Below are 20,515 nucleotides of genomic sequence, written 5' to 3' on the forward strand. Positions count from 1 at the left end.
ATAAAAAAAATCTTAAAAAAAAAAAAAGATCAAAAGCAGATAAGACAATTTTGAAGATGAACAAGTTAAGGTCTGCTCTTGATATATATCAACACTTACATGTCAATAGTAATTACAGCAATGTGACATTAACGTAGGGGAATGTGACTGCATGACTGAAGTGAGAGAATTCAGTGGGAATAAAATTTTTTTCAGTAAATATGTTGAAAAACTAGCTATTTATATTTAGAAAAATAGATACAATTAGATCCTTATTATATTCAAGTAACATTTCAGATGCATTGAAGACCTAAAAGTGAAAAACCAAATTGTAAGCACACATAAGCCTTACGGATACACTTGCATCACATCAGGGTAGGAAAGGACTTGTAAACCAGGTACAAAAACCAAACCATTAAGGAAAAAGAAGTTGTTAAATGGATATCAAAATTGAAGATGTGCAAATAAACCTAACCAAAGATGTAAAAGATCGGTATGCTGAAAACGATAGAAAACTTATGAAAGAAACTGAAGAAGACACAAAGAAATGGAAAAAGATTCCATGCTCATGGATTCAAAGAATAAACATTGTTAAAATGTCAATAACACCCAAAGCTATCTACACATTCAATGCAATCCCAATCAAAATTGCACCGGCATTCTTCTCAAAATTAGAACAAACAATCCTAAAATTTGTATGGAACCACAAAAGACCCCGAATAGCCAAAGTAATGTTGAAAAAGAAAACCAAAGCAGGAGGCATCACAATCCCAGACTTTAGCCTCTACTACAAAGCTGTAATCATCAAGACAGTATGGTAGTGGCAGAAAAAACAGACACGTAGACCAATGGAATACAGAACCCAGAATTGGACCCACAAATATATGGCCAACTAATCTTTGACAAAGCAGGAAAAAGTATCCAATGGAAAAAATACATTCTCTTTAGCAAATGATGCTGGGAGAACTGAAGAGCAACATGCAGAAGAATGAAACTAGACCACTTTTTCACCATACACAAAAATAAACTCAAAATGGATGAAAGACCTAAATGTGAGACAGGAAACCACCACAATCCTAGAGGAGAAAGCACGCAAAAACCTCTTCGACCTCAGCTGCAGCAACTTAACACATCTCCGCAGGAAAGGGAAACAAAAGCAAAAATGAACTATTGGGACTTCATCAAGATAAAAAGTTTCTGCACGGCAAAGGAAACAATCAGCAAAACTAAAAGGCAACCAACGGAATGGGAAAAGATATTTGCAAATGACATATCGGATAAAGTGTTAGTATCCAAAATCTATAAAGAATTTACTAGACTCAACACCTGAAAAACAAATAATCCAGTGAAGTAATGGGCAGAACACATGAATAGACACTTTTCCAAAGAAGACATCCAGATGGCTAACAGACACATAAAAAGATGCTCAACATCACTCACCATCAGGGAAATACAAATCAAAACCACACTGAGATACCACCTCACACCAGTCAGAGTGTCTAAAATGAACAACTCAGGAAACAACAGATGCTGGCAAGAATGTGGAGAAATGGGTACACTGCTCTTGCACTGTTGGTTGGAATGCAAACTGGTGCAGCCACTCTGGAAAACAGTGTGGAGGTTCCTCAAAAAATTAAAAATAGAACTACCCTACAACCCAGCAATAGCACTACTAGGAATTTATCCAAAGGATACAGGAATGCTGATTCATAGGGGCACAGGTACCCCCAATGTTTTCAGCAGTGCTTTCAACAAGAGCCGAATTATGGAAAGAGCCTAAATGTCCATCAGCTGATGAATGGATAAAGAAGATGTGGCTTATATATACAATGGAATACTACTTGGCAATGAGACAGAATGAAATGCTGCCAGTTGCAGCAACGTGGATGGAACTGGAGGATATTATGCTAAGTGAAATAAATCAGAGAAAGACAGATATCATATGTTTTCACTCATATGTGGAACTTGAGAAACTTAACAGAAGACCATAGGGGAAGAGAAGGGGAAAAAAAAAATAGTTACAAACAGAGAGGGAGGGAGGCAAACGATGAGACTCTTAAATACAGAGAACAAATCTTGATGATTACAGAGAACAAACTGACTCTTAAATACAGGTTGATGGGGTTGGGGGAGAGGGGAAAATGGGTGATGGGCATTGAGGACAGCACATGTTGGGATGAGCACTAGGTACTGTAGACAAGCGATGAATCACAGGAATCTACCCCCAAAACCAAGAGCACACTGTATATACACTGTATGTTAGCCAAGTTGACAATAAATTACATTAAAAAATTATTAAAAAAATAAATAGCAAAAAAATGTCATGAGAACATAATGCACACATGGTGACTACAGTCAAAAAACAAAAACAAAAAAACGAAATTGAAGATGTGCAAACACTTAAAATGAGCCACAAATATGAGTAAGCAATTCTCAGATAAAAAACACAAATGCTCAAAGTTATTAGCAATCAGGACATGCAAATTAAACTAAGAAGATTCCATTTCAAAGAATCAGAATGGCAAAAAGAAAACATTTTTTAACGTTTATTTATTTTTGAGACAGAGAGAGAGCATGAATGGGGGAGGGTCAGAGAGAGAGGGAGACACAGAATCCGAAACAGGCTCCAGGCTCTGAGCGGTCAGCACAGAGCCCGACGCGGGGCTCGAACTCACGGACCGCAAGATCATGACCTGAGCTGAAGTCAGACGCTCAAACGACTGAGCCACCCAGGCGCCCCAAAAAATTTTAAATATAAGCTCTAGGGGTGCCTGGGTGGCTTAGTCAGTTAAGTGTCTGACTCTTGATCTTGGCTCAGGTCATGCTCTCATGGTCTGTGAGTTTGAGCCCTGTATCAGGTGGGTCTGTGCATGGGGCCCGCTTGGGATTCTCTCTCTCCTCTCTCTCTCTCTCTCTCAAAATAAATGAAAGAATTTAAATATAAGCTCTAATACATTGTGGGAATTTAAACTTAGATATAATCATTTTACAGACTAATTTTTGTAATATGGCATTACTACTATAATGATGTTTTTATTGTTAACATACTTTGAAATCTGAAAAATGGAGCTCTAAAAATAACAGAGCTTATGGGTGGAAAGGTTAAGGCAAAACCAATGCAACTTTGTAACCACAGCACTAACAAATTCCAATAACTGGCACCCAAGGAGATAACTCTGATCAGCCCAGTGTGGCTAGAAGCTGTCTTAGTGGATATTAAAATGCTCTGAAAATAACAGTATGGAAATGCTGGGTACATTTTTTATTAGAGTGCGGCTGGCAGATGCTAAGGAAAGCAAATGCAAGCAGAACTCTGAGCCAGTAGGCTGCCATTAAGGGGAGCTCAAGAGATCTCAGGTGTAACTTGCCATGAGTCAGAGATTGCACAATGCTGGGATGCATCTCTTAGGGAGGGGGAAGCCCTGAGTGTAGATGCTCATTTTGAATTGTAGTTTAATATGGTCAAGAGGGGTGCCTGGATGGCTCAGTCAGTTAGGTGTCTGGCTCTTGATTTTGCCTAAGGTCATGATCTCAGGGTCATGAGATTGAGCTCCATGTTGGACTCTGCGCTCTCTCCCTATCCCTCTCCTCCTCTCAAGAAATAAATAAAATAAAGTCTTTAAAAATATATATGGTCAAAAGAGCCTCTGCTGCTAATGAGGCAGTATAAAAGAGGCTTTTCTATTACTGCTTAAAGCTGTAATTTTACTCCTGCTACTCTGGCTCCCTTGCTTAGAAAAACTGCATATGAAACAATGTGACTATGGAATAAAACTTTGATTATTCTTTTATTTACCAACTGTGTATAAGCTAACTACATTTTTACAGAAACTCTATTAGAACATATGCTATCTAGGTAGAGTACATATACCCTAAGACCTGGCAAATTACACTTCTATATGTCTTCTATAGAGACACTCTTGCATACAGCCACAAAATGACAGAAATAACACTATTAATAACAGTGCAAAAGTGAAAATCATCTAATAGTTGTAGAGGGCTAATAAACTTGTTTGGTCATACAAAGGAACACTAATCAGCAGCTGAAGTGAGTGAACTAGAAACATGTATGAACAAAGATAGATCAAAGTTGTAATATGTTGACATAAAAGATACTCAACATCATTAGTGATGAGGGAAATGATAATTAAAGCCATAATGAGATGCCATTTCACACACTAGAATGGCTATACAAAAAAAGACAAATAACAAGTGTTAGTGAGGATGCAGGATCATTGGAACCTTCACATACTGATGGAGGAAATGTAAACCAGTGTAATCACTGTGGAAAACAGTTTTGTAGTTTATGCAAAAGTTAAATACAAGTTCACCAAATGAGCCAGCAATTCCACTACTTGGTGTCTCTCGAGAGAAATGAAAACACTACATCCACACAAACACCTACATACAAGTGTTCACGTCAGCATTAAGAGCCAAAAAGTGAAAATAACTCAAATATCAATCAACTGATGACTGAATTAACAAAATATGGTATATCCATACAATGAAATACTATCCGGCAATAAAAAGGAAAGAAATATTGATAGATACTACAATACAGATGAACCTGAAACATTAAGCTAAATGAAAGAAGACACAAAAGATCACATATTGTAGGATTTCATTTATATGATACACCCAGAAAAGGCAGATCTTGAGACAAGAAAGTGGATTAGAGGTTACTTGGGGTTGGAGATGAGAACGGATATGACTGCAAATGGACACAAGGAATCCTCTGAGGTGAAGCAGGTGTTCTAAAATGGAATTATGGGGATGCCTGCACAGCTCTATAAACTTCCGATAAATCAATCAATTGTACACCTTGAATGAGTGCATATTATATTATACAAATTATACCTCAATTAATAAAAAACTATGTCGAATGAAAAAAGCAAGTTGCTTACTTTATGCCAAGTAGGACCCTATTTTATGTAAGATTTTAAATATAAAATAACAGTATATATCATGGACTTACATATATAAGAAAATATAAAATCATATATGGGAACAGTTTACACCAACTTAGAATAGTGCTTACATCTAGAGATCAAGAAAAGGTAAAGGAATGGGAGAAACTTAGCTAATTCAACCAAGTAGTAATATTAACCGTGCCAGATATACAGATGTCTATTATAGTATTTTCTGCATACGTGAAAACCTCACCTTTGCTCAACTCTGTATCTTTGTGGACTTCTACCAGATTAGCTGGCGTACACTGAAGAATATCAGGAGACAGAACTTCAGAGTGCAATGTTAACTCAGCAGAGAACTCCTGAGATCCATCGCTGTAGTCCACAGATCCTGATAATGTTCTGGTTAATTAAAACATATCCTTTATAACAAACTAGATAACAAAGCAATAAAATTAGTTTTGAGATCTATAATAAATAACGACTTACACAGAGAAATCATTCTGTTTGAGAATTTCCTGAAGTCTCTTCTGAAAAATTTTTTCACTTTCTGTTGCTGGCACAAACCTGCGATCTTTGAATTTCAAAAGTGCATTAAAAAATGTAGATAACGAATGACATATTTTCCTTTTTCTTAGAGTAGCTTTTAAAATGGTAACAATTTCTTATCTTTCTCTTGACACACATAATACCACCTAAAAGTAGTTCTACCATAACAGCAAACAAAAGAGAAATGGTTGTTAATGAAGCTATAAAATTAAGCACTTAAAGTCAGTTCAAGATTAAGTTCTATAATTATAACTTAAATCTAAAACAAAAACACTGTTCTGTACCTATAAATGTATTGCACACTCTGAACCTAGAAACTTCTACCCTGTAAAATATAATAGTTCTATTTTAGAAGGCATTCAAAATTTACCACAGCATTTTTAGTGCCCAAGACATAATAAAAATTTTAATTGGACTTCAATGTATGCTTACTGCTATATTACAAATATATTTACCTTCTGAATTAGGTCTTTTATTCTTTTACTTTTATTTAAAAATTTTTGTTGTGTACATGGCATTTATGTAAGCCCTCAAATTCTTTTTGTAGAATATATAAAATGAGTATTTTCTTCAAAGCTGTATAAGATGATTAAAGTGGGAGTTTATATGAACAAAATAGTGTGGTGTCTCTAAGTTGGGACCCATGATCTTCTGTGAGTATTCTGGCTCATTTGGAAATACAAAAGGCTAGAATATACTAGAAAATAAAAAAGGAGCAAAGAGGTGGGGCAAGAGGTAAGGTGAAAACCAAGGACAATGAGGATGCCAATTCTTGGGCGGGCAGGGGCGGATAGAAGGAGAGAACAATGAATGACACCTGGGAGATAAAGAATTACAGTTCAGAGCAATGACAATAGGAAAAAATATACAGAACAGAAAGGTAATTTGAAAAGTAAAATTTAATGTTAAGGTAAAAACTCAATGGCTTAAACTTTTCCATTAGAATATCTGGTGTAAAAAAAAAAATGTCACCAGAATACTATTAGGTTTATACCTTGTGATTCGGGTTGGCTAATTTGAGAAGTTTCATTTCTGTTTCTTCGCCGTTGCTTTTCATCTTCCCATATGGCCTGGAGACCAGGGTTTCCACCAATTTGAGCTATAATTACAACAATACTTCAATACGACAAGGGTCAAAGTAAAAAATACTTGCTCAAAAAAAGAAACTCAAACTTTAAAAAAATAAGTACTGACTTAAAAAAAAACAAAAACAACCATTTACCTGTTTTGTGTAACATAATGACCAAACTACCCAACCTACATTTATTACTCCTTTTTGTTTTCCTCCTACTGGCTCCCCAAAACCCAGCAAGTGGTGAATAAGACCAAAATATCTGATGACAGCCAATATACCTAAGAGTCCCCTCCCTTTTATATAAACTGAAAATTGTAAGTTTAAAAGACAGAGTATATTAAATTCTTTAATGATGGCTAATGTATTTAGTGTCACACTTACTTTAGGCTTATGTCTATGCAAACATACTCACATGAATGAAAATATTAATGAAAAAATAATGACCATCTCATCAGAGGTTAAGAAATCTTCATAACATTTTGCATCCTCCTTCTGTAACATGTTACTTCTCTACTAATGTTTTCTTCCCTACTTTTCCCACTGTACTTTAGTCATTAAATTTTAAAAATAAAAACATATAGGGGCGCCTAGGTTGCTCAGTTGGTTAAGTGTCTCTTGATTTTGGCTCAGGTCATGATCTCATGGTTTGTGAGTTCGAGCTTCATGTTGGGCTCTGCACTCTGCACAGTGCACAGCCTGCTTGGGATTCTCTCTCCGCCCTTCTTCCCTCCCCCCGACCCCCAAATAAATAAATAAACTTAAAAAAAAAATACAAACACATTAATTGTGCATATACCTTCAATGTCTAGCCGATTTAAGATATCAGCAGCGACAGCATCCACTTCTAATTCACATGTACTCCGTGGTTCAACACCTTCCAGTATTAAAGAGCTGTATTAAAAAGATTATTAAAAAAATATAATAATTAGGGGTGCCTGGCCAGCTCAATTGGTGGAGCATGCAACTCTTGATCTTGGAGCCCCAAGTTGGGCACAAGATTATTTAAAAAAAAATAATAAAATAACAGATTAAATAAATATACATATATAATAACCACATAAGAGCAAATTTTCTGAAGACTTTGCTTATAGAACTTTCATGTTTAGTCACAATTATTCATGACCCAACTGATACTCTGTGTGTACATATAAATAAAAAACAGGAAGAGAAAAATACAAAACCTGCTCTGTTGAGATACTTTTGCAGTATATTTTACATATTTTGGTTCATTATATTTTATACATAAAGAATGTACAATGTTTTAGCATGTGAGTCATATTCAGGGTAGAATGGGATTAGATAACAGAGGGACAACAGAGGGATACATCAAAAACCATATACATATGCAAAATCACTTGCCCAGAGACATCTTTCTTAGCAATCACAGACAGTTGTTAAAAATGAGGACAGAGTATGCTACAAGAGATCAGGGGAAGTGACATACTGAAAAGTGAGCAGATGATACTGTTCTCCCTGCCCTCAACTACTGCTGAGCTGAGGAATGCTTTAAAAGTCTCTATAACTGCAAACTGAGAAATCACAGGAGTTCAACAATGGGATCATGGCTAAGAGAAGTGGTGATACCATGAGGTCATTAATTTTTATGACAAAATTGTCATAATTGTAATAATAATTGTAACAATAATTGTAATAATTGTATAGCTGTAATAATTGTAATAATGCAGAGGATTATTCCCCATTAATGCTGTGTGACTCAAAAGCATTTTGTTTTTCAGAGCCACAAACAAAAAAAATAAATAAAATCAGGAAGACACCATATATATGTCCCTGCTTGAAGGAATGAATATACATCTAATGTGGATACCAGTTTACTCATTCCAAAATTTAGATCTTCTACTAATACAGACCCCAAATGAAAAGGAGAACTTTTACTAGAAAGCAGATTTGATTAACATTTTTATTTGAAAGATTTTTTTTTTATGTTTTAAGAGAAACATATTAGCAAAACCTCATTTTCCGTTGTCTATCCCTCAAGAAATCTGACGAAACTTTAGAAATTTGTTTAACCACAGAATTGTTATAGTTCAAATAAATCTGTATGTATATACATATATACATGTAGATAAAACACACACACATATCTTTTTACCATTGATACAGAAGGGACATATTAGCCAACCTATCACAATATATCCCTTTTTACTTTTAGAAAAAATAATTCTCAATGTAGCTTGTCTTTTTTATTCATATAATTTAATGACATAAGTTTTGCCATGAATTAAAGTAGTAGATAAAATAGTTTTTAGTCAACAGTTTTTTCCTTATATCAAAAAGTTTCACAATTTTTGGAAGAATTATATTGTAAATTTCAAGAGTGAATTTTCCAGGAGTAGCACATCCGTGATAAAGGAGGGTAACAATAACATCACAAAATGCAATCTCATAGTAGAAATTTATAACTATTTCTTGCCCTTATTACAAAACTACTTTAGACATTCAGAATAGGAAGTGTTCCTAGGGAAAGGAAATAGTTTGCACAATTAAAAATGTCTCCTGTAGATAAAACACCACAAGTAAAAATTTGAGTCAGCAAATACATATAAACAATTCATTACAGTCATGAAAAATAGATAAGTAATATGACAGTAACTAGACAATTGTGCCTCTCTGAACATTTCTGTTCCTAGCTTAACACAACAGACCTACTAATTAGAATCACTTAGGGTGGAGCTCAGACATCTACAATTTAAAACGTCTCTTTTGATCAACTGATGTGCAGTCAGGGTTGAGATTACTTCAGCATACTTGACATGTGTAGATTCAACACTCTGGCAAATGACTCTGAAGGTCCATGATATGTGGTAATTTATAATGAGTTAACAAGTAGGCTTAGTAGAACTGCTAACTCAGCACTCCCATCTCTTATGAGTTTGCTGCTATTTGTCATAGTCCTTGTAATAATGTTTGTGAAGGAATATAAAATATTTGTTAAAAAAAAAAAAAAAAAAGGCACCCAGCAAGATGGTGCTAGCAGCACTGGGGACAGAAATGAGACTGATAAAAATCTAAAGAGTACTGATTTATAGTAAAATTTTTTGACATTATGTTACTTGTACTTGATGAAATAATGGATTTTCATGTTTATTACAATGTAAGCATCTCCAAAATACAAAAATATGGGATAATCTGAGACAAAAATATATAGCTATACTGTATTTATTACAGATTTTAATTCTGAATACCTTGTCTAATTTCACTAGTTTGCCTACACATATCTTTGCTAATAAGTTGTCATTCGTTAAAAGTAATAAAATAGGTTTCTTTTAAAAACATTTTAAAATGTAAACTTTTCATTATAACATGTAGGGTCTCCCCAAACTTACTTCTAACCAATAAAGCTTTACTATGACCTAGCTAGAAAGATAGTTTGCTTACAAAAAGATTTCAAATGCTAATAAACTCTGGTCTTATTTGATCATGCAAAAACAAGTTATTAAAAATATAGAACTCTGAAAATCAAGGGCTCTAGTGAATAGGTAAAATTTTGAGTCAAGTTGATGTATTCCAATTTCAGAGAGATAGAGAAACTGTATCACAGGCATAAAAAAATGAAGAAAGCAAGTTGCTTGTTGATCAATTTGGTCTGGACTGATTAGAACTTGAATTTGATGTGAAAAGAAATTATGCCATTTCAATCTGATTAAAAAATACTTCTGCCGTATCTGAGAAGGAACCAAGAAGTACACATGTATGCATATGTGTAAGTGTGTGTGCATGTTTGTCAAAAAGTCCTGATACTTGTCAAGGTCAATCAAGAGGTAGGGTGTCATTTCACTTTGAAGTCCTTGAAGTTTTATTCTGGCACAATATTTCTGTCACTAAACAATGTGTTTCTATCATTATTTAATGAGATTCTTTCTTAGACATCTTCTGTTTTTTTAATGTTTATTTTTGAGACAGAGAGAGAGCGCACGCACATGCAGGGGAGGCGCAGAGAGAGAGGGAGACACAGAATCCGAAGCAGGCTCCAGGCTCTAAGGCTGTCAGCACAGAGCCCAATGTGGGGCTTGAACTAAGGAGCCACAAGATCACGATCTAAGCTGAAGTTGGACGTTTTAACCGACTGAGCCATTCAGGTGCCCTTGATGAGATTCTTTCTTAACTTCCGTATCAGACTCTGCGCTGACAGCACAGTGCCCCGCATCAGGCTAACAGCATGGAACCTGCATGGGATTCTCTCTCTGCCACTCCCCGTGTAGACTCTCTCTCAAAATAAATGAATAAACATTAAAAAAAATGGCAAATTACTTATTCATATATAGTAGTATGTCAACCCACTTTTTTCCATAAAAACATTTAGAAATTTGGGGGTTATTTTTTCAAAAATATTTGCTTCTTAGATTTTAAATTGTTATTTTATCATGTGATTTTTATTTGACAAGTCATAGCATATCAATTCAGAATGCATAATGAAGACATATGTTGGAAAGAAGTATAAAAATTTATACCCAATTACTTTTATTAATTAGGTAATAACTAGGCCCATTTTCATCCTATTTTCAAGGTCAGTGTTTAAAATCTGATTCCACTGAGAAATTTAACAGAAGACCATGGGGGAAAGGAAAGGGGAAAAAAAAAGTTATAGAGAGGGAGGGAGGCAAACGATAAGAGTCTCTTAAATACTGAGGGACGAACTGAGGGTTGATGGGGGGTGGGGGAGAGGGGAAAGCTGGTGATGGGCATTGAGGAGGGCACCTGTTGGGATGAGCACTGGGTGTTGTATGGAAACCAATTTGACAATAAATTATATTTAATATAAAAAAAATAAAAGTATGGGAATGCAAGCTGGTGCAGCCACTCCGGAAAACAGAATGGAGGTTCCTCAAAAAACTAAAAATAGAACTACCCTATGACCCAGCAATTGCACTTCTAGGCATTTAGCCACGGGATACAGGTGTGCTGTTTCAAAGGGACATATGCACCCCCATGTTTATAGCAGCACTATCAACAATAGCCAAAGTGTGCAAAGAACCCAAATGTCCATCGATGGATGAATGGATAAAGATGTGGTATACACACACACACACACACACACACACACACACACACACACACACACACACACACAATGGAGTATTACTCGGCAATCAAAAAGAACGACATCTTGCCATTCGCAACTATATGGATGGAACTGAAAGGTATTATGCTAAGTGAAATTAGTCAGAGAAAGACAAAAATCATACAACTTCACTCATATGAGGAATTTGAGACAAAACAGATGAACATAAGAGGGAAGGGAAACAAAAATAATATAAAAACAAGGAGGGGGGCAAAACAAAAGAGACTCATAAATATGGAGAGCAAACTGAGGGTTATAGGAAGGGTTGTGGGAGGGGGAGATGGGCTAAGTGGGTAAGGGGCACTAAGAAATCTACTGAAACCACTGTTTTACTATATGCTAACAATTTGGATGTAAGTTTAAAAAAATAAAAAAGAAAATAAAAAGAAAAAAACATAAAATAAAAATAAAATCCGTGATCTGTGATTCCATGTAATACACTAATGTTGAGATGTGCTTCTCTGACAAGCTTATCGATTAAAAAAATGAAGATTAAAATTAAATTATAATAACCACTGAGTTTTGAATACAGTAGGATATACACAAATAGGTTTTTTTCCCTTTACAACATTAACTAACCTTGGTATTTCATCTTCTTCCCACCGAAATAAAGTACCAGTAAGAGAATTTCCTGGTAGCTGATCCTTGCAAGATCCAGTTGTACGCATCGAATCACCTAGGAACAGAAAGGTAAAAGAAGATAAGTTCTACTTTTAACTTGCATATAAATACCCTTTAAGTAAAATAATATATAAACATGACTAGTTCCTACAATTGTGTCCTTAAAATTCATACACACACAGGAACACATATGTACAGTTGAGAATAGTGGCTCTAAAGTAAAAGGGGAAGAAAGTATTTCTAATATCGATATGAAAGAGAAACAGCTACAATGCTTACATACTAGTATGATACATTTAAATGTGCTATTGTGGTAGGATTAAAATCTCATTTTGAAAATCATGAAGAGTTAAGATTGTTTATAGACTTTAAATTCCTAGGGTATTCTGTATGAGTCTAAACTAAAATTCTAATGGAATTCAAATTCCAGATAAAATTCAAAACATACTTTAATACTAATCCTTGAACAAAGAGAAAATATGCAACGCATTCCAGAAGTGATGGCAGTTAACAGTGAGTGGAAATGCAAATACAATTTGACCACCAGTAGAAGGGGACAATGCACGTTTGCTTAGTTGTCTAAGTTTCAGGAACTGAGTCCTGGGGTCATGCTTTGAAAAGTATTCTCTAAATTTTAGCAACTGTTTTGCGATCTCTTGTGGGAATTTAAATTCTAAGAGAAAGCATAAATGAGTAGCATAGAAAGAATCCTACCATTGAGAAAGACACTAAATTTGCAATTTTCTAATCCACCTAAATTTAATACTTTTTCTTATTTGTTTAGCTTGATCACAAAATGGTGTAATTAAGACTGAGATTAGGTATTACCATCTTTGCTATTTCAGCAAAACATATGCCAAAACATGAAACTGATTCTACATATCTTCAGAAGTTTTTAAAGGCTTTGCTATTAGGTGGCTAGGGCATTAATATGAAATTACTTTGTAGAGTTGTACATTACCATAAATATTATTTTCTAATAAATTTATGTGAATAAAGAGTCTATACAAGTTTACTGATTCAGAGTTACTGATAACATCATAAAAAATTCATATCTTACCTACACTTCTTATGCGTTGTTTTAGCATATTTCCCTAAAGAACAGGGAAACTCCCTAATTTAAATATATATATTATTATAATTTTTCAACTATGGATGGTAAAAAATATAAAATGCCTCTATGTGCTCAAAATACTCTATTTACTTTACATACTTCACCTTAACAACTGTAGTAATTAGCACCATTTCCAGTTCATCTGACACATGATCATATAACTGAAGTACTGAGAGAAAAATTGTATATGCATATATACTATTAAAATTTCTACATCTTTTTCACTTTTGAATTTACTCCATTTTCAAAAGTAAGACTACATTATGTACTAGGATAACTTGTCTTATAAGATAAAAATGTTGAATTATGCATATATACATGTAATATGTAGGAATTAAGTTTTAACAAGAAGTTTACTGTCAGTTTAATGGTGTCTGAGAAACATGAAATACAAAAAGTGATTCACTTATTCTTCCCGTGATTTCACTATAATCTTTTATACAAAACAAGCAAAATAAAGCAAACAAAAACCTGAGGGCTATTTAGCATAATGAATTAAGATATAAATTTTATTTCATCATACTCACAGCAATTTTCCTTTTAATTTCCCCCAACTAAATTTAATGTATTTCTGCGTTGTAAAAATTTTCCATATTTTGAAAAAAATTCCTTCCAATTAACATTCTAATACTCATCTAACTTCAGTAACTGAAATAAATGTCTTACATATATTTGAGAATTCAAATTTTTCTCACACTTTTTACCTACTGGAAACAAACTTTCATGAAAATTACTTCCTTTTCCTATAAACGCCTACTGTTCACGGTCTATAATCTTTTCCAATCCTCAATCCTACTTGAACTCTCATCTATATTTGATACTGATAACCAACCTGTTATATTCTTTTTTTCTCCCATTAACCTTTTTATTTTGGAATAATTTTACATTTACAGAAAAATTGCAAGGATAGTATGAGTTTCCATACATTGTTTACCAGGTCTCTCCTACTGTTAGCATTTTACATTACCACAGTACCTATATCAAAATAAAGAAACTGACACCGGTACATTAATATTTAACTAGACTAGACATTATATTTGACTTTCACCAGTTTTTCCACTGTTGTCTGCTTTGTTTCAGGATCCAATCTAGGATACCACATTGCATTTAGTTATCATGTCTCCCTAGGTCTCCTCTGGTCTATTTCTCAGTCTTTCCTTGTTTTTCATGGCTTTGAGAGGTAACCTGTAGAACGTCTCCTCACTCCCATCTGAGTTTGTCTGATGTTTTTCTCATCATTAGACTATGGTCATGGGTTTTTGAAAGAATATCACAGAGATGAAGTATCCTCCTCATCACATCATCTGAGGGGTACACAATATATAGGACACCACTGGGGATGTTAACCTTCAACATCTGGTTAAGGAAGGTATAGTTCTATGCGTTTGATAAATATATAGACCCATGCCAGTCTATATTCCTTCCTTCACCCTAAAAGTTCCTCTGTACATTTGCTCTGTAGTTAATACTCCCTTCTCCTCCAATCCCTGGAAACCATTAATATGCTTTCCATTTCTATCATTTTGTCTTTTCCAGAATGTTGTATGAATGGAATCATACAATTAGTAGCCCTTTGTGTCAGGCTTCCTTCACTTAGTAAAATGCATTAAAGACTCACCAATGTTGTGTGAATCAATAGCTTGATGCTTTTTATTGATAAATAGTATTCCACTGTATGGTTACATCACAGTTTATCCACTGCCCACAGTTTATCCATTGTCCACAACAAAGTGGACATCTTGGTTACTTTAGACCTTTAGCAATTATGAATAAAGCTGCTATAAACATTTGCATACAGGTTCTTGGGCAGATACAACTTTTAAATCACTTGGATAAATGAGAAGGAATGTTTATGTTTATAATGTTATGTTTAATAAGTCTATGTTTAACACTATAAGAAACTGCCAAACTGTATTCCAAAGTGGTTGCACTATTTTGCATTCCCACCAGCAAAGAAGGAGAGTTGCTCTCCTTCCACATCCTTACCAGCATGTATTGCTAGTTTTTAGATTTTAGCCATTCTAATAGGTATGTAGTGGAAGCTCTTTGTGGTGTCAATTTGCATTTCCCTAATGATACATAATGTTAACAATCATCTTTTCATGTGTTTGCCATCCTTACATCTTTTTTGCTAAAGTATCTGTCCAGGTCTTTTGGCCATTTTTAAATTAAATTAAATTAAATTAATTTTAGAGAGAGAAGGAGAGGGGGCAGTTGGGGAGGGACGGGGGGGGGGGGGAATGAGAGAGAGCACAAGAGAGAGACTATCTTAAGCAGGCTCCAAGTTGAACATGGAGCCTGACATGGAGCTCAATTCCACGACACTGGGATCATGACCTGAGCTGAAATCAAGAGTTGGATGCTCAACTGACTGAGCCACCCAAGCGCCCCTTGGCCATTTTTAATTGGGTTTTTCTTACTATTAAGAAAGAGTTCTTTGTATGTTCTAGATACATGTAATTTATCAGATATGTAATCTAAAAATGTTTTTTCCCAGTAAAACATAGTAGTAAAGACTACAGGCTTTCTTTTAGAGGTGCTGGAAATGTTCTAAATTTGATTGTGGTGATGGTTGTACAACTGTGTGAACATACTAAGCCAATGAATTGTCCATTTTCAATGAGTGAGATGTATGGTATGTGAATTCTACTTCAATCAATTACCAAAAAATTTTCTTTTGAGATTCCTTTTCCTGATAAAACCTAATACCATTCTGCATATTTCTTTTTTATTCTTTATCCACCCAGTAGTTATTTTCTAAGTGTATGTTATTTTATAAATCATTAATTACATTAACACTTGTCTCAAACTTTAATTTGAACTTGAGAAATTAACCTTACTTTTCCTTCTTGCTTTTCGGAACTTGACAGCAGCCAGATTTATTAAATTCATTCCATAGAGATTGTAGTCAATGAACAGCTGTAGGAGGTAGGGAATATGCGCTTCATGAGGCTGGTAAAATTTATTCATTATGGCTCCACTTTGCAAAAGTTCACATATCCTAAGTTAGAAAAAAAAAAGTTGTATTCTAAAATTATGGTTCCTAAAATGTTAAGTGCAACAATAATTACACTACTATAGAGAATGAAACACATTAGCACACAAATTTTTTATTTAAATTTTACTGGAAATTTATATTTTGTTAGAAATTACAAGTTTAAGTCAAGTTTTAAAGTCAGCTGCACACTCTGAAAGAACATGACAAAAATCTTGGATGAAGAATATTTTGACTCCTAAAACCAACTTAATACTAACTACATTAAAAAACAAAAATGTCAGAAGTTTTTAAAATATGAGCTTTTCCTTTTAAAAACTGAGAAAAGAATTGAAGTACATGAAACATTCAGAAGGGATATTAATAAGATAAAGGTATAGAGGTTATTTCTGAAAAGGCTTCCTGAAGTCTCTGAGCAAGAGACTAATGAATTAAAGATACTTCTGTGAAGAAAGGGAAGAGTATTTCACACAAATTAAATTACACATGTAAAGGGTCATAAGAAAATGTGGCTTCTCTCAACAATAGCCAAATTATGGAAAGAGCCTAAATGTCCATCAACTGATGAATGGATAAAGAAATTGTGGTTTATATACACAATGGAATACTACGTGGCAATGAGAAAAAATGAAATATGGCCTTTTGTAGCAACATGGATGGAACTGGACAGTGTGATGCTAAGTGAAATAAGCCATACAGAGAAAGACAGATACCATATGGTTTCACTTTTATGTGGATCCTGAGAAACTTAACAGAAACCCATGGGGGAGGGGAAGGAAAGAAAAAAAAAAGAGGTTAGAGTGGGAGAGAGCCAAAGCATAAGAGACTGTTAAAAACTGAGAACAAACTGAGGGTTGATGGGGGGTGGGAGGGAGGGCAGGGTGGGAGATGGGTATTGAGGAGGGCACCTTTTGGGATGAGCACTGGGTGTTGTATGGAAACCAATTTGACAGTAAATTTCATATATTAAAAAATAAAAAAATAAATAAATAATAGAAAATGTGGCTTATTTGAGAACTGAAACCACTGAGTGTGGCTTAGTGACAGAAGCTGTGGTGAGTGTGTCTATGGAGGGGATGGGCTAGAGAGGTAATGAAAAGTCAAATCATGCACAGACTACTAAGACATCTCAAGAAATAGCAGAATTTGCTTCCGAAGAGTGAAAAAGAGAAATGACCAAGTTACCTAGAGAACGCACAGTACTAAAGATACAAGTGAGAAGGTTACTGTGGAAAACTAAAATGATGGTGGCTTTAACAAAGATTAGGGCAATGTGTTGATTCAGGATACATACAAAGAATAAAATGGTCAAGCCTTGATGACTGACTAGATGTGAAGGGTGCGGCAGAATAGAGGAGTTGAAGATGATGCCTTGATTTCTTGGTGGTGCCACATTTATTGGAAGAGAAAGGACTGGAAGGAAACATGTTTCTTTGCAGAATTTTTTGGAGGAGGAATAAGGATAAACTCAGTTTTAGACATACTGGGGTTTAGGTATAGTAAGGTATTAAGGTATATTTCCATGAAAATAATGACAAATGACAATGAAGATGAAGATAAGAATAATTTTATTTACATACATAGCATTATATATTTATTTAAGCATTATGTACTGGACACAGTGTTAGGTGTTTTATTTATTTATTTAAAAAAATTTTTTTTAACGTTTATTTATTTTTGAGACAGAGAGAGAGCATGAACGGGGGAGGGGCAGAGAGAGAGAGAGAGAGAGACACAGAATCAGAAGCAGGCTCCAGGCTCTGAGCCATCAGCCCAGAGCCTGACATGGGGCTTGAACTCACGGACTGCGAGATCGTGACCTGAGTTGAAGTCGGACGCTTAACCGACTGAGCCACCCAGGCACCCCTGTGTTAGGTGTTTTAAATGCTTACTCTCAAGTAATCCTCACTACAAACCTATGATACCATTAATCCAGAGCTCTGGAGAAAATTTAGGCTATTGATATATACCTGGAAGTCAAATGCATGAAGATCAACAAAGAAAAAAGGCAAAACAAACCAAGAGAGTAGATAAGACTGTACAGTGAGGAGGAAGTACAGAGAGAAAAGATGAAAGCCTAAGACACAACCCCAAGAACAGCTGCAGATGTTCAAAGAGGAACAAAATGACATAAATACGAATGATCAGATGGTATGAGGAAAATCAGAGGAAGTTTATATCAAAGAAACTTAACACTTGGGCTTATTTTAAGGCACTATAAACAATGACACAAGTTCAAAAGGTAAGGACAAAAAGGTGTTAACTAAGTTTAACAACATGGAGGTCAATGATTTTGACCATGCACATCCTCTGAAAGGGTCTCAGGACTCCTCAGTGCACACTTTGACAACCACTTTGCTAGACTGATGAGTTCTATTTTCTCTATGAAGTAGGAGGCAAAGCCTTGGGACAGGCTTGGTTAACATTTGAGTAAAGAGGGTAGAGAATGGTAAGATAATTAGAGAAAAGCAGAAAAAAGGCAGGGCAGGGAAGGGCCCAGGTGAAATTGAAGACCTTGAATTCACAGTGGCACCATTCTGTTGTGATTTTTTTGTTTTTGTTTTGTTTTGTATCCTACAGTACTCAGAAGCCAGTTTAGCAGACAAAGAGAGTAAATAAATGGATTAACCCAGAATTGATGGTTTCACCTGGCAGAAAGGAGCTGGGAAGATATAGAATCTAAGATGGAAAGGAAAAAATTAATTGCAGCAGAAGGCTACAAAATGGGACAGTAGTACTGAAGCTAGAGAATTTAAAACCTAAAAACAGGTAGAGTAGGAGTAACTCAGGGACAAAGTTGAAAAGATTAAAAAAAAAAAAAAAAAGACAGAGGATCTTATTGGAGCCATGAAAAGGTTTTAAAACTGAATCATAGTGCGTAAGTAAACAACTCTGTAAATTTACTAAAAATCACTGAATTGTGTATACTTAAAATGTGTGAATTTTGTGGTAGATAAATTATATCTCAAAAATTTATTAAAAAAAAAAAAAAAAGAAGATTACAGTCAGAAGCCAAGACGTTTGCATTTAAAATCTCAGAGGTAGGACAAGTTCTAGAGTGTGGTGAGAGTAGGTAGTTCAAGAAGAATGGAAGTAAAGCTCATAGGAGATGGCCAAGTAGAGAAATCAAGAGGCCAGTCTCCAAATGATACGTTATAGTATTCATTCATTCATTCCACAGTTATTGACCATTATGTGCCAGATACTATTCTAAACACTGAGGACTAAGCAGCAAACAGAGCAGAAAAAAAATGTGGACTTACATTCTAGCATGATACCAATTTTATATGGAAAATTTAAAAAGAGGATATGTGTATATATGTACATATATATTTACGAAAAATATAAGGACTTACACCAAACTCTTAAAAATTATTGCCTCTAGGGAAAAGGGTTATGAATGAGGGTAAGAGTACGTTGTAGTTTAACGTTTTACATACATACTACAGCCAACATTTACACAGCACTTATAATGTGCCTGGCACTGCTCTGAGTGATTTATAGATATTAGCACTTTCACTCAAGAAAACAGTATGTACTAACATCAATCCTATTTACAGATGAGGAAGGTAAGTCACAGAGAGATTAGATAACTTGCTTAAAGTCTCCCAGCTGGTTATGGCAGAGCCAGATTTTGAACACAGGCAATCTGGTTTCAGAATCTACAATCTTAACTATTACATTATGTATTAGTTTAATACTATAATGCAAATGATTCATGTATAAAGGTATTATAAAAAAATAACTAAAAAGGGAGAAGGTATTTTATTTCATAGAATCCTTTTTCTTAATAGTATATATTACAATTTTTTGTTATATATTTGGGTTACAGGTTTACTGTCTGTATGTTCTGATATGCTAGAAGATCCCTGAGGGCAGGAACCAAGCAAACTTTATCACTGTTTACAGCAAATTCCATAGTGCGTTAAATAATGTAGGTATTTTACAAATATTTATTTTGAAATGAATAAATAAATGAATGTATCTCTCAATAAATCAGGGAATTTCAGATAAGGACTGAGATAAACTATGTAATTTAAAGCAAACTTACTGGAAATAATTTAATAAATATTTGATTGCTATAGTCACAAGGAAGAAAAACGGATTATATTTACATATTTTCTCTCAAAAACAGTTTGTAGGCTATTTATAAAAGATGTACGCAAATTTTATTCAAGCTTCCCTCTCTAGC

At 34.6% G+C, this 20,515-nt stretch overlaps 1 protein-coding gene across 4 annotated transcripts in view; it reads right to left on the reverse strand.

Annotated features, from left to right (window-relative positions):
* REV3L (REV3 like, DNA directed polymerase zeta catalytic subunit) overlaps nucleotides 1-20,515 on the reverse strand; it is a 174,418-nt gene that overhangs the window by 88,917 nt on the left and 64,986 nt on the right. For all 4 annotated transcript variants that reach the window (XM_049654182.1, XM_049654185.1, XM_049654184.1 and 1 more), the window contains 6 exons: nucleotides 16,169-16,329; nucleotides 12,173-12,269; nucleotides 7,310-7,404; nucleotides 6,433-6,537; nucleotides 5,379-5,463; nucleotides 5,143-5,291 (listed from right to left, as the gene is read on the reverse strand). In XM_049654182.1, the coding sequence (XP_049510139.1) occupies nucleotides 5,143-5,291; nucleotides 5,379-5,463; nucleotides 6,433-6,537; nucleotides 7,310-7,404; nucleotides 12,173-12,269; nucleotides 16,169-16,329 (692 nt within the window). The remainder of the gene's footprint in view (nucleotides 1-5,142; nucleotides 5,292-5,378; nucleotides 5,464-6,432; nucleotides 6,538-7,309; nucleotides 7,405-12,172; nucleotides 12,270-16,168; nucleotides 16,330-20,515) is intronic.

This window comes from Panthera uncia, assembly GCF_023721935.1.
Source record: "Panthera uncia isolate 11264 chromosome B2 unlocalized genomic scaffold, Puncia_PCG_1.0 HiC_scaffold_24, whole genome shotgun sequence".
In the NCBI taxonomy this organism is placed as follows: Eukaryota; Metazoa; Chordata; class Mammalia; order Carnivora; family Felidae; genus Panthera; species Panthera uncia.